General features: G+C 45.5%; 1 protein-coding gene across 7 annotated transcripts in view; it reads right to left on the bottom strand.

The window, feature by feature from the left end:
- Positions 1-14,758, bottom strand: part of Odad4 (outer dynein arm docking complex subunit 4) — a 35,081-nt gene that overhangs the window by 18,192 nt on the left and 2,131 nt on the right. For 2 of the 7 annotated variants that reach the window (XM_076869616.2, XM_076869623.2), the window contains exons 2-10: positions 9,633-9,715; positions 8,684-8,849; positions 8,026-8,071; positions 7,473-7,790; positions 7,175-7,308; positions 4,013-4,144; positions 3,609-3,759; positions 2,454-2,515; positions 1,646-1,811 (exon numbers count right to left, since the gene is read on the bottom strand). In XM_076869616.2, coding sequence (XP_076725731.2) covers positions 1,646-1,811; positions 2,454-2,515; positions 3,609-3,759; positions 4,013-4,144; positions 7,175-7,308; positions 7,473-7,491 — 664 coding nt within the window. In that variant the 5' untranslated portion in view covers positions 7,492-7,790; positions 8,026-8,071; positions 8,684-8,849; positions 9,633-9,715. Of the gene's footprint in view, positions 1-1,645; positions 1,812-2,453; positions 2,516-3,608; positions 3,881-4,000; positions 4,145-7,174; positions 7,309-7,472; positions 7,791-8,025; positions 8,072-8,683; positions 8,850-9,632; positions 9,716-14,758 lie in introns of those variants that run through there. The other 5 variants (XM_076869619.2, XM_076869618.2, XM_076869622.2 and 2 more) reach the window with 5 other exon arrangements.

Below are 14,758 nucleotides of genomic sequence, written 5' to 3' on the forward strand. Positions count from 1 at the left end.
AAGGGGGTGGGAAGTGTGGAGAGAGGGGGCAAGTGCTGGGGAGTGATATTGGCCAAGTTCTATTGTTACATCGTGTGCGTATATGAATATGTAACAAAAATCCCAACATTATGTATAGTGATAATGCACCAATAAAAAAATGCGGAGGGCTGGGGTTGTGGCTCAGTGATAGGGCACCTGCCTCGCACGTGTGAGGCACTGGGTTCGATCCTCAGCACCACATAAAAATAAATAAAGATATTGTGTCCATCTACCACTAAAAAAAAAAAAAAAAAAAAATTTAAATGTGGGAAAAAGGCGGAGGGGGGAAGTGTCTAAATGCACAACCTGGCCCAGGTTGCCGGTGCCAAGTGATTCCCCAGGTGCCAAGTGTGTCTGCGCATGCGTGGAGGTGGAGGGGTTTGCCTAAGTCCCGCCCACTGTTTGTACAGAGGTTACAGCTGGTTGCAACGCTGCAAGGCCACTTGGGGTAGTGCTCAGGCCTCCTCTTTCCTCCACAGCAGGTCCTCTGAAGCACAGGAGGCCTTCAGGTCCATTACCTAGGAGATGCGCCAGCAGCGAGGCCATCTGTGCAGCAAAGCTCTACACGGAACCCTGCAGGGAATCCCTGCAGATGACCTTGGGAAGCCAGCTCCAGAGAAAAGGCATTTGCTTCAAGGGTGACCCTGCTCAGGCTTATCAGCTAATGCCGGACACTCCCACCCCCAAGTTTCTGTGCACATGCATCTCAAGGCTCTGTCCTGTGTCCTGTCAGCACAGTGTGGGAGAGAGAACATTGACTGGGTTCTGGTGTTGACTCTACCACTAATGTGCTTGTCACCTTAGACAAGTTCCTCCCCATTTGGTAAATTCTATTTCCTCATCTATGAAAGGAGGGATTGGACTAGGTGATGTTTCAGAATAGGAGTACTAAGGTGCTTGGATTTGAGTACCTCTCCACCAGAACCCTTTGCCCAGCCCATTGTACAGACTGAAGACTTAGGGGATGGCCCTTCAGGAACTATGGTGGTTGTTATGAGCTAGATCTGGAGAGTCCCTCAAAGGCTCATGTGTTGAAGGCTTAGTCTTCAGCTGAGGGTGCTACTGGGAGTTGGTGGAAGCTTTAAGAGGTAGGGCCTAGTGAAAGGAAGTTAGAACACTGGGGCTGTGTCCCCTTCCTCTCTGTTTGCTTCCCAGCTGCCATCAGGGGTGCAGCTTTGTTCCACCATGCATTCCTTACCATGATGTTCTGCTTTACCACAGGCCCCCAGATAATGGACCCAACCATGAACTTAACTTTCTGAAACCATGAGCCAGAATAAACCTTTTCTCCTTATAAAATGATTATCTCAGGTATTTTGTCACAGCAACAGAAAGCTAATACAATAGTAAAGGATTCCAAATCTCCATTGTTACTTTCCAGGGTACCACTGTGCTTATGAACACTGTCTCTGAAATTGGATCTCCTGAATCCAAACATGAGTCATTCCCCATCCATGTGTGACCTCAGTTTCCTTATCTGTAAAATGAGAATACTACTAAAACCCATCTACAGGTACGTGTCAGTTAATATTATATGATAGTCTCTCCTTCTGGTTCAAACATTAAGTATCCACCCCAGATTTCCTTTGCCTCAAGTCCCCATTGCCAAGAAAGGGTCTGAAACCTTCATCCAGTAGGAGCTTCTCCAGATACTCCTTGTCCACATAGAGCTCCCCCAGCAGTTGGCGGATAGTCTTCTCACTCTTGAATGAGCCCTTCCGCTTGGATTCTCTCTTGGTGTGGTGTGGGAGTTGCTTAATGGGATGAGGCTTCTGCTGGGCTTTCATACTCTGGAAAAATGGAGCGATACCCAACAGAGCCTCAGCAAGGAGCACAGAGTCCCAGCCATGGCCCAGAGCCTATGATTCCATGTTCCTCTGCCACAGTCTGGCTGGGCACAAATCACGAGCCACTGAAGCAGGAACAAACTTTATTTCTGAACTCCACCAGCACACTCCACACACGCTCCCTGGGAACTCTCCCGAATGCCACGCGGCTCCTCCAGGAACCACCAACCAGAAATCCCTCCTCCGGCACTTCCCCAACCAATGCAAACTCTCCAGGAACCCCCACAAGAACTTCAAAGTAGCACGAGAACTGCAAAGTAGCCGGCCCAGGCGGACAGTAAAGGTCTAATATACAATTAAATCAATCCAGCATCATCTTAATGGCTCGCCTCTCAACCAATACTATTGGCAAAAATGCCAGGGGCCATTCCGACTTGGCTGTGGCTCTCAGCATTCCTCCTCTAGGACCTCTCTGTGGGCTGAGAACCATGGGACGTTCCTGGTCAGGCAACAGCTAGACACATAGGACCCCTCTAGAGTTGGGGCAGAATCCCATGACTGCCTATGATGGGCAGGAGTTAATCACTCCCAGGCAAGAGGGCCACTAGACACAGGCATACATGACCTCAGAACCAGGAACTTTACCTCGGCCTGCTTGCTTAAGAAGAACACGTCCCCTTTGTTCTCCAGCTTAATGGAAGAAGGACCTGCAAGGACAGAAGCCGGAGCTCAGGTTGGCCAAGTCTGTCAGGCATGACCTATCACATATTTCATTTAGAAATGGCTGCATTTGGCAGAAGGATAGTGGAGGCTGTGGCAGAGCAGGCCCTGAGTCAGCCTAGCAGGTGACCGGTGCAGGATGTTTGGTACAAGAGTTTCCTAGGAGCTAGCCAGCCTTCGCCAGCCCCAGGCCATGGCAGTCAGATTTCCAAATAAAGGGAGGCCTGGGCACATGGTAAACTGCCCTGTGCCATTTCTACACTCTGCTGCCCACAGCAGCAAGCTCTCACTCACCTCCCTGTCCTCTTGCTACTGAGCTACCGAGTAAAAACCCATCCTTTGTATATACGTAGTGAGGGAGGAAGCCAGGGCCTAGGGAAGGTTGGACTCAGGAACTCCTTTGACCCTGTGACTCCAGGCTAAAGACAGGCCTACTTCAAAACAGTCCTTCTAATGTGGCTTTGAAGAAAACAAAGACACTGTAGTACTCAGTATAGAGGATCAGGAGTTGGTTCTCCCAGTAGACAGTTTCTTTTGTTTTCTTTTTTCGATATGGGATTGAACCTAGGAGTGCTTAACCACTGAGTCACATCCCCAGCTCTTTTTTTTATTATTATTGTTTTTAGTTGTAGATGGACACAATATCTTTGTTTTATTTATTTATTTACTTTATATGGTGCTGAGGATCGAACCCAGTGCCTCACACATGCGAGGCAAGCGCTCAACCACTGAGCTACAACCTCAGCCCCTCCCCAGCTCTTTTTAATATTTTATTTAAAGACAGGGACTTGCTAAGTTGCTTAGGGCCTTGCTAAGTTGCTGAGATTGGCTTGGAACCCAGAATCCTCCTGCCTCAGCCTCCTGAGCCACTGAGATTACAGCCCAGGAGACAGTTTACTGTGCCTGGCCCAATCGACAAGTTTCTAATCCCTGACAGCATGAGCAATAGCTGAATCCAAGTCTTGAGACTCCCAGCGAGCCTGTGGCTGGTTGCTCATCCACCTAACCTCAGCCCTTCCTCTAAACCTTGGGATTCTGGGATCCTTCCTGGATAAGGTCATAGGCCCTGTGCTCACTCACTTCCCACCGAGTTGTTGATGGCTTCCTGGGCTTTCTGAATTCCAACTTTGAATTCCCGATCAGGCCGCAATTTGTAACCTCGATGATAGAACACCAAGGCAAACTCAAAGTCTCCCATGGTGTACAGGGTCTCCGCCTTTTGTAAAATTCCCTGGAAGGAGAGAGACTCGAATCAAGGTGGACAGACAAGGCCTTACAGGACTCAGATATGGCAGAACAGAAGTGTCCTGGGTTGAGGGTCAAGGTTGGAATAGAGAGGGCGAGCAGGTGACCTGTGAAGAGAAACACGGCATCAGACACCAAGCAGTCTGGCGGATTCCTCCACTACTGGTAACCAGAGGCGGCGGCAGGCAATGGCAGTGAGTGGTGAAAGCAAGACGGAGTCGTCCCACCTAGCTGGTCACCTTGCAGAAAGTTGGGTCGCTGTGGAGTGAAGCCTCAGCATCCTTCAGGGATTTCTCCAAGTCTCCCATCTTCAGGTAGCACTTTGAGCGGGCAACCAGGCAGTTCTTGTCTCCATTCTGAAGGTGAAGGGCCTGAGAAGGGAATCATTCAGGTTGGCAGGCACCTGGAAGAGCAAGGTGGCAACTTGACCTAGAAAGTGCAGCCCTGACCTCCTGCAGAGTTTCAAGGGGACTCTTCAGGTCAGCAAGCAGGCCGCTGTGCCTTCGCAGACCAAAAGCACTGATCTTTGCTCAGTCACCTTGAACCCACTGACCTGCGTGTGGCTTATCCTGAGCAAAGCTGAATCACAGCTATTCTGGATTAGTTGAGATATGGGAAGTACCTGTGGAGGTGCTTTCTGCCAATGCTTATGCTCCCCTTAGTCCACTCAGGTGATAAAGCCACAGGATATTTTGGGCATGCCAAATTCAATCACAAACCTCAAAATAAATTTCAATGTCTAAGATAAACAAAATAGATTTTAGGACAATTTGCAACTTGGGTTATCCATTCCACTAGATTTATCTTTTCCTTTTTTTTTTTTTTTTTTGTCTCTGGGATTGAATGCAGGGGCACATTATCACTCAACCACATCCCCAGTTCTTTTTTTTTTTTTTTTTTTTTTTTTGAGGGGCGACCAGGGATTGAACTCAGGGGCACTCAACCATAGAGCCGCATCCCCAGCCCTTTATTTATTTATTTATTTTTTAGTTGTAGTTGAACACATTACCCTTATTTTTGTTTTTATGTGGTGCTGAGGATCCAACTCAGTGCCGTGCACTTGCCAGGTGAGCGCTCTACCTCTGAGCCACGACCCCAGCCTCCCCAGCACTTTTTTGTATTTTATTAGAGACAGGGTCTCACTGAGTTGCTTAGCACCTTGTCATTGCTGAGGCTGGCTTTGAACTCGTGATCCTCCTGCCTCAGCCTCCCGAGCTGCTGGGATTACAGGAATGTGCCACCATGCCCGGCCCCAGTTCTTTTTATTTTTTAATTTTTAAGACAGGGTCTCACTATGTTGCTTAGGGCCTCAATAAATTGCTGAGGCTGGCCTCAAACTTGTGATCCTCCTGTCTCAGCCTCCTGAGTCGCTGGGATTTTCAGGCATGTATCATCATCATCCTGGAATAAAAGCTTTTTCTTCTTTCTTTTTTTCTCCCTGGTGGTACTGGGGATGGAATCTAGGGGTTTGGACATGCTAGTAAGTGCTCTACCATTGAGCTACACACCCAACCTTTTTAAAACTTAATTTAATTTTAGGTACTAGGGATTGAATCCAGTCATGCTTGCCTAGCATGCCTGAGGCCATGGATTCAATGCCTAACACTGAGGGGTGGGGGTGGGGGGCTAACAGTTTTAAAACATCTCCAGACCTTTTATTTTTATTTATTTATTTTTTGAGACAGGGTCTCACTGAATTGCTTTGAGCATCCTTAAATTGCTGAGGTTGGCCTTGAACTTCCAATAATCCACCTCAGCCTTCTGAGTCTCTGGGCTAACAAGCATCTACCACCATACCTGGCTTTATTTTTTTTATTTTGAGACAGGGTCTCCCTAAGTTTCCCAGGCTGGCCTCAAACCCATGATCCTCATGCCTCAGACTCCTGAGTAGCTGAGATTATATGTACATACCATCACACCTGGCTCAAGCCTTTTCTTTCAATGTAACTAATTGAGAATCATCACTGTTTCAGGGGATTAATGTCAGGAAAACTGAAATTGTGATTGGAGTCTCCTAAATTAAGGGTGGGCACTTACACTACTTCTTAGGTCCTGTCTTCCGTTTGAGATCATTGCTATAGTCTGTTCTATATTGTCCTTCTTGGGACTTCAGATTGTATCCACCCCTTTCTAAGACCTTTCTACTTTTCTAAGAAGAGGAAGTAACTACTGTCTTTCCTGGAATGAAACCTCTTCTCATGCAAGGCTACCATCCCTTGGGGCCATCTTTTCTTTCTGCCCAAGCTGCTCCAGGATGGGACATGGTCCAGCAAGAGGAAAATGGGTGGAGGTAGGGTTCCCAAACTCAATTGTTCACCCATCATTTCTGGTTTTAGGGTGTGGTTGGTGGTTAAAAGGGACAAAAGACTTTAGATAGCAATTGAGAAGCTTGACTTTAGCAGAAGTCTTAGAATGGGTTAATGGACTATCCTACCACATCATTTGGAATAAGAGGCGGGCCGTGGGCTGAAGGTATAGTTCAGTGGTAGAGTGCTTGCCTAGCATGCTTGAGGCCATGGATTCCATGCCCAACACTGAGGGGTGGGTGGGGGGGGCTAACAGTTTTAAGACATCTCACAGAGCCAGGGACAGTAGTGCAGGAAGTAATCCCAATGGCATTGGAGGTTAAGGCAGGAGGATTGCAAGTTTAAAGCCAGGCTCAGAAGTTTAGCAAGACCCTAAGCAACTTAGTGAGAACCTGTCTCAAAATAAAAACATAAAAAGGGCTGGGGATGGGCTCAGTGGTTAAGAGCCTCTGGGTGGGAAAAAAAAAAACAAAAAAACCTGACAGTTGACTTGTGCCAATGCACTGTACCGTGGATAGGGTCTCAGTTTGGAGTCTGAGTGTCTAGATTTGGATGCTTACTCTCTTCCTCTACCGCTTGCTAGTTCAGTAAGCTTAAGCATGTTGCTTAACTTTTGTATCAGTTTTCTCATGTATAAAATGGAGTAATAATAGCCCCTGCATGCACCTCCTTATTGGCATATGTTATGCTGGGCAGCGAGTCTGGTATTCTGAAACATCATCCAACCCCCTTAGGATGTGGTGGTGCAATTTAGACCAAGGTTACTATAACAATGCTGATTATTTTACTGACAGCCTCCTTTTCATAAGCATCCGTGTGCCAGACACTTCGCAACTTCTACATGCCTCTCCCAACCCATCTCCGGCCAAGGATGGGAATTCGAGACTGCTCTATGAAAGGTCAGTTAATCGCAAAACATTTAAGTAAAAGGAAAGGGAGAGGTCACTGTTGATGCAGAAAATGAAGAACGCAAATGGAAATTGGTAGAAAATGACCAAGCACCGGGCTTATCTAGGATATTGGTGCATCAATCAGGAGTTAGTATTAGACCCTACAGGGTCCTCCAGGCAATTTGAGGACCTCAGCGCTACTCACGTTGCTAAAGCTCTGGGCGGCTTTAGAGAATTCCCCGCGCAGGTAGAGCCGCTCGCCCTCTGCCATGTAGGAGGGAAAGGTACTTCGCAAAGTCTCAGTTTCAGGTTCTAACATGGTGACAGGCTTTGGGGAAGCTGAAGCGGAGAAAGGGAGGAAAAGAAGCTGTAGAACTTCTGTCTGGCTTGTAGAAGACTCGTCTCCTAGCAACCGAGAGACAGAGACTGACTTCCGGTCCCGCCCTTGGCTCCTGCGGCGTCTTGGTCCCTGGCACCCCCCACCCCCCCACCCCGCCACACACACAGCGTGCGCTTGCGCATGCGCCTGGGCGGTGCACAGGGTCCGCTGCTGCTGAGCTCGTGGACAGCGGCTGGAGCCTGGCGGGGCTCTAGGGTGATCGTTGTCGCGCGGTGAGTTGGTTCTCTCCCGAGTTACCACGTGGGAAGCCTCCTGTGCAAGGCAGTCAAGAAAAAAATAGAGTTGGAGGCACAATTCCAAGTACGGGTAAGGCATACCTGCCCCCGTACCGCCATCAGGGAGCGTTTTGGACTTGGAGGCCGAGTGCTTGGGCAGACTCGCGTGACCCTGAGCGAGGACTTGAACGCTTTGCGTGTTCTACCTGCGAAAAGAACATGAAAATAGTAGAACCCTCGGTGATGTGTGGATTTGCATGAGACTACGATGGAAAATAACCTTGGGTTCAACATTCAGTTTAACCTATTTATTAAGCACCTGTTTGTAGTGGATCTTGACTCAGGTCTACCCTGAGTTCCCTACCCATTCCTCACCACCACAAAAAAAAGTGGACTCAGAATTGGGCCAGGTGGTTTACACCTGTAATCCCAGCTACTCACGAGGCTGAGGCAGAAGGATCCTAAATTCAAGGCCAGCTTCAGCAACCTAATAAAAAAAACCCTGTCTCAAATAAATAAATAAATAAATAAATAAATAAATAAATAAAGGCATGTAAGAAGAAAATGCAAGAAAAAAGAAAAATAATTTTGACTTCAAGTTAAAATACTCTGCTCTTCACAAGACATTATTAAATGTAAAATCAAAAGCTGTCACACAAGGGCTAGGGATTTAGCTCAGTAGTAGAACACTTGCCTAGCTTGAAAGAGGCCCAGGGTTCGATTCTTAGCACTGAAAAAACAAACGAGCTGGGACTGTGGCTCAACGTTAGAGCACTCGCCTAGCGCGTGGGAGGCCCTGGGGTCGATCCTCAGCACCACGTAAATAAATAAGATAAGGATATTGTGTCCAACTAGAACTAAAAATAAATATTAAAAGAAAAAAACAAAACACAGACTGAAACACTGAAATAGAATATTTGAACCTGCCGCACATCAAAGTGAATTTACAGCTTGATAAGGCAACCCAACTGAGAAATGATCCAGGGATTAGAACAGTTACTTGACTTAAGAAGATATGGAGAATGCCCAATAGAAATGATTAAAATATAAAAGATTAGATTTGCCCAAAGTTGTGGACAATATAGGAATTGTGACCTACCCTGGTCTGTGGATTAGAAGCCCAGAAGGAGATCCTCTCCACCATACTGGGATGAGATGGATTCACTCAGAGTCCAAGAGCTGGTGGCATAGCTGGAGGTGGAGAAGATGTCCAAGAAGCACAACAGAATGACCAGTGTCTGCCACCAGGAGTGTGTGCCTCCCCACTATAAGGAAATAGATCCATCTAAGATCAAGTTCGTGTGTCTAGACTTTGAAGACTAGATGTCTCCAAATACCTGGACATCCATGAGTAGACTGGCAAAAAAGTTGACAAGAGTTTTCTATATGGGATGAAGAGCTAATGAAGAGGGGGCAGCAGAGCACTGGGCTCACCCCAAGTCCCAATCTAGAACCAGGGTACAACTGGCCCCTTCTCATTTATCTAATAAAAATGTCATTTGTGAAGTCACCCAGAGTAGGATCTCTGAAGACTCTCCTGGAGCCCAGATATGGTACACCTCTCTCCTGGTTGAAGAGGGGATATTTGTCACACTGGAATGTGACTCTGTGTGTTTATTGATCTCTAAAAAATTAAAAAGATGGACCTCAGGAGGTGTTGGCAAAGCTGTCAAGTAACTGGAACTCTCACATAATGCGGTGGAAATGTAAAATGGTATAATCACTTTGGGAAATACTTTGATAGCTCCATAAAAAGTTAAAGCGTGTACTTAAATATAACCCACACATTCTACTTCTAGGAAGTTACCTAAAAGAAATTAAAGACTTGAACATGAACTTTCAATGTAGCTTTATTTGTAATAGCCTCAAACTGGAAACATATCCATCAACAGGTGAATGGGAAAACAAATTATAGTTTATCCATATAATGGAATACTACCCAGCAATAAAAAGGAATGATCTATTGATGCACATGTAATATAGATGAGCCACAAAATAATTATGCTAAGTGAAAGAATCAAGATAAAAAAAGACTGAGCCAGGTGCACCTGTAATCCCAGCAACTGGGGAGGCTGAGGCGGGAACATCACAAGTTCAAGGCCAGCTTCAACAATTTAGTAAGGCTCTGTCTCTGAAAATAAATAAACAAATAAAAAGGGCTGGGGATGTGGCTCAATCATAAACTGCCCCTGGGTTCAATCCCCAGTAACTAACTAACAAACAAAAGACTGTGTGATTCCAATGATATAAAATTTTACAAAATGAAAATTATATGGCCTGAATGCAATACTGTGGCTTCCTGGGAATATGGCAGTAGGGAAGACAGCGGTAAATCATAAAGGAGTAACAAGGAAACTTTTAAGGGTGAAGGATATGTATCTTGACTGTAGTAATGGTTTAATGGGTATTTACATGTGTTGAAACTCATCAAACAAGATACTTGACATGTGTAACATATAATGTTAATTACACCTCAATATAGCTATTTAAAAAGAAAGCACAATAATATAGCAATAATAATGTGTGCTCTTTAGCTGAGTATGGTGACACTCACCTGTAATCCCAGCTACTCAGGAGGCTGACCTGAGAGGATGGAGAATTTGAGGCCAGCCTCAGTAATTTTGTGAGACCCTGTCTAAAAAGCAAAGCAAAGCAAAACAAAATAATAATGTGTGCTTTTTGGCAGTTTACAAAGCACTTTGTGATCTTCACCATACTCTGGTGAGTGAAGGACTCAGGCGGTATTTTCCTGGTTTCACAGATAAACACTGAGGCTGAGAGGTGATAGGATTTTCCCCAGACACAGCAACCGGATATAAGTAAGCTTGGATTGCTTTAGCAGGAACTGGATTCCAGCACGTCCAACCCTTCACTATTCAGCTTCTCAAATTACTTCTTTCCTTCTTTTATTGTGAAATAGAACATGGGTACAGAAATACGTATGAAAATACATGTGCAGTTTAATCATCATACAATGAACACCCATGTAATCATCAGGCAGGTAATTCAAGAAACAGGAGGCTGTCTGCCCCCTCCCCAGCTCACTGCCACCTTCATACTTCACAGTCAATCCCAGGATCTGAACCCCCATTTCCTGTCTCATGGACTACTGGCCCCTTGGTCTGGTCTTGCCCTGCTGACCTTCTCAACAGAAGATTACTTTTAAAATGCAGGTCAGATGGTGCCTTTCCTCTGTCCGAGGCCCTGCAGTGATTTCCTATTTCACCAGGAATGAAGGTTCTTCTGGCCCTTATCTCTGTGTTCCAGCTACCGGGCCTCATAACTGCTCCCTAAACAGGAAACTGCTAGACAGCCTCCTTTCTTAGGGCCTTTGTTCTAGCAGGTTCTGCCGTCTGGAATGCTCCCCACAGCCACTCACCTGCTCTCTCCACCTCCCTCAAGTGTAGACTCAAATCTCTCCTCTGAGGGAATAGGTACTCTGACTGCCCTAATTAAATCTGCAGACTTCTACCCCAACCTCCGGATCGAAAATTCCTGATTTCCTTCTTCTATTCTGTTCTTTCCCTGCCCTCTTTTCATAGTGCCACTTTCTGATACACTATATCATTTGTATTTTTCTTTTTTTTTTAATGGATATTTATTTTTAGTTGTAGATGGACACAATACCTTTATTTTATTTATTTATTTTTATGTGGTGCTGAGGATCAAACCCAGGGCCTTGCACATCACGTGTTAGGTGAGTGCTCTACCACTGAGCCACAACCCCAGCCCCTCATTTGTATTTTTCTAATGGGTGATGATGTTGAACATCTTTTCATGTGCAAATAGGCATCCTCCATATATCTTCTTTGGTCAAGTAACTGTTCAAATCTTTTGGTTAATTTTTTTTTTTTTTTTTTTTTGTTACAGAGGATTGAGCCACTGAACCACATCCCCAGCACTTTTTAAAATATTTTATTTAAGAGATAGGATCTCGCTGAGTTGCTTAGGGCCTCTAAGTTGCTGAGGCTGGCCTCAAACTCATGATCCTCCTGCCTCAGCCTCCCAAACTGCTGGGATTATAGATATGCCAGGCTTCTTAGTCATCCTTTTTTTTTTTTTTTTTTTTTTTAGGTGGACACAATATTTTATTTTATGTGGTGCTGAGGATCGAATCCAGTGCCTCACACATGCCAGGAGAGCACACTATCACTTGAGCCACATCCCGAGCCCTACTTGGTCATTCTTATCTGAGTTATTTGTCTTATTAGAGACTTTTAAGGTTATGTGTTGTAGAGTAATGCCTGCACATTGATAATATTCAGTAAATACGTATTGGTCTGGTCTTTTGCGATCCTCATTTCTTTTATTGTCTTTGTACTTTTTCATTCCAAATAATACAATCTAGTTTTACTTCTTTTGACTCTCTACTATATTTTGTGTTTCACTGTCTTTTGCTCAACATTATGCTTTTGTGTGTTTGTGTGTGTGTGTGTGTGCGTGTGTGCGAGTGTGTGTGGTGTGCTAGGGATTGAACTCCAGGCCTTGTGCATGAAAGGCAAGCACTCTACCAACTGAGCTATATCCCCAGCCCTGATATTATGCTTTTGAGATTCATTCATGTAATACATATACCTGCAGTTCATTAATTTCATTTATTTTTTCTATTTTTTGGTATTGGGGATTGAACCCAGGGTTACTTTACCACTGGGTTCAGTCCTTTTATTAAAATTTTTGAAACAGGATCTAGCTAAGTTGTTGAGAGTCTTGCTAAATTGCTGAGGCTGGCCTTGAACTAGTGATCCTTCTGCCTCAGCTTCCCAAATTTCTGGGATTACAGGCATGTGCCATTGTACCCGGTTTAAGTGATTTTTTAGTGATTTGTTGGAGCTCTTTATATGTTAGATAAATTAGCCTTTTATTCTGAGAATTGAAAATAACCTTAAATATTTATCTTTTTGTTTATTTATTTACTTTTGGGATAAGTTCTAAGTTGCTCAGGCTGGCCTTGAACTTGTGATTCTCCTGTTTCAACTCCCTGAGTCATTGGGATTTCAAGTGTGCACCACCATATCCAGCAGTTCATTCATTTTAACCTGCTACCATCTATTCATCCTCCCAGCTATTGAAGGTTATCTGAGCTTCTTCCAGTTGGGGGTCATATCAAACAATGCTGTTATGACAGTCTCCCATGTGTTTCCTGGCACCTGTGTACATGAGATTCTCCAAGGTACAGACCTGGGAGTGGAACTGCAGGCTCTTATTGACTCTTCAGTTTTACTAGGTAGCACCAAATGGTTTTCAAAGGGATTGCATAAATCTGCCATCCCATCTGCAGTAAGGTCACTTCTTGGGGCCTCAATTTTCCTTATTTCCTTTATAAAAAAGAGGGTTGGATTTCTGAAGTCTCTTTTGGTTCTAATGTTCTGTGAATCTGTGACCAGGGTGCCCTGAATGAGCAGCAGTTGAGACTGAACATCCTTGAGAGAGTGCCTGAGTTATGGGGGAGAGAGGTGAATGAACCCTATGCTTACGATGAGGCCTCCCAATATCCTAGGGTGAGAGACAGCCCTAAGCTCTTAAGATTGGTGGGGTAGACACTTTGGCTCCGACGGGGGCCTGGTACGGTGACCTCAGCTCCTGCTGCTCCTGAGAGAGTTTCCAAACACTGAATATGGCAAAAAGCGACAAGAAGCAAAAATAATAAACTCATTCAGAGATAAGGTTAAATGTGTCTTATGTAAAAGTCAAGGGTAAATGAACTGTGTGTATGGGAGGAGCTGCATAGGCTCTTCCTGAAAGAGCAGGGAATTTCACAAGAATATATCTGATAGGAAGGAGCCTGTGGTGGATTTGAGAGAGCCTGAGAGTGGAGTGGGGGTCAGGGTGGGGCCGTCCCGGAGGTGGTGGTAGACCTGGAGAATCTTTATTCCCTGAGCACTGAGGGATGACCAGGGAGCTGGGCTGACCATCCTTCCAACTTCTGAGAGGGTGGGCAGCCACTGTCATACTAGAGGGAAGGGCTCTGTTTGTCCCTCCAGGGGAAGCCTCCTTGGGACACAAATAAGAGGCTGATCGGTACAGGGCAAAAGTGAGGGAGTTCATGTGTCCTTGGTTCTTCACAGGGTAGATCATGATATGCCTCGGTGGAAGCTCCTGACTCCAGTTGTCCTAAGGACAGAAGTGGGTTTAGAACTGGACACACTCAGAAGACCCTCCTCCGGGCTGCATCTCCTTCCTCCTCTCTTCTGTCTCCCTACACTTTCTTTTTTTTCATTTACATATTGATTCCAGCATTTATTCAGTCTTGCATACAGTGAGTGCCTAGCTTCATGCTAGGAACTGGGGATGCTAAAATGAGCCAGGCACACTCCTGGGCCTTGAGTTACATACAGTCCAATGGGGGAGACCTACTGAATAGCATCTTCTTTCTGTCCTTCTCACCTGTAGTAGGTGGTAGGGTCAGGGATAGGGACATGGAGTCAGGGGATCATAAGGAGGGCCATGATAACAACACTTAGCTCTAACAGTTGCCAAGAGGATGGAGTGCTACCATCCATGCCTTTCACACAGTAGCTTCTCAATAAATAGTAGCTACTATGAATTAAAATCTAGAAGGGAGTCACTAATCAATCTAAGGCTTCTGGAACTGAGATGCAGTGCCCCAAGCCCCAGGGGTGGATATGATGCCTATTTAACCCTCTACATGCAGCAAGCAAGACCTGTCCTCCAGTTCAGTCCAGAAGAGGAGGGAGTAATTCAAATGGGAAAAGGAAAAGATTTACAGCTTTTAAATTATATATAGGATAATAAGAAGATGGGACCCAGCTTGATTAATCCAGGTCCGTGTTGAGAGCCGCCCGTGGGCTGTGTGTGGACTACGGTGGGCATTACAGCTTAGGGAATAGGATAATCTGGTATCTGAGAATTTCAGTGGACATTTCCTCTGTGTAAGACAGCCCAGACACATTGTGAGCCCTATTCTGCTCTGTCTGGTCAGACAGCACCAGAGATGGGGTGACCTGCTGTAGCTGCACAGCCCCTCTGAGATGGGTGTGTCCTGCCAAGATGCCAATCAACCTGCTGACTGCATGACATCATGAAGCAAGACCCCACCCCTGTAACCTTATCCCTGCCTTTGGTGTCCCCCCTTAAATAAACCACAGGAGCCATTTTCTAGTTGTCTAGCTCCAGCTCCTGTGTGGTCTGGACCAACCAGGGCTCCATCTTTAAA

Source organism: Callospermophilus lateralis, chromosome 11, assembly GCF_048772815.1.
Source record: "Callospermophilus lateralis isolate mCalLat2 chromosome 11, mCalLat2.hap1, whole genome shotgun sequence".
Taxonomy (NCBI): Eukaryota; Metazoa; Chordata; class Mammalia; order Rodentia; family Sciuridae; genus Callospermophilus; species Callospermophilus lateralis.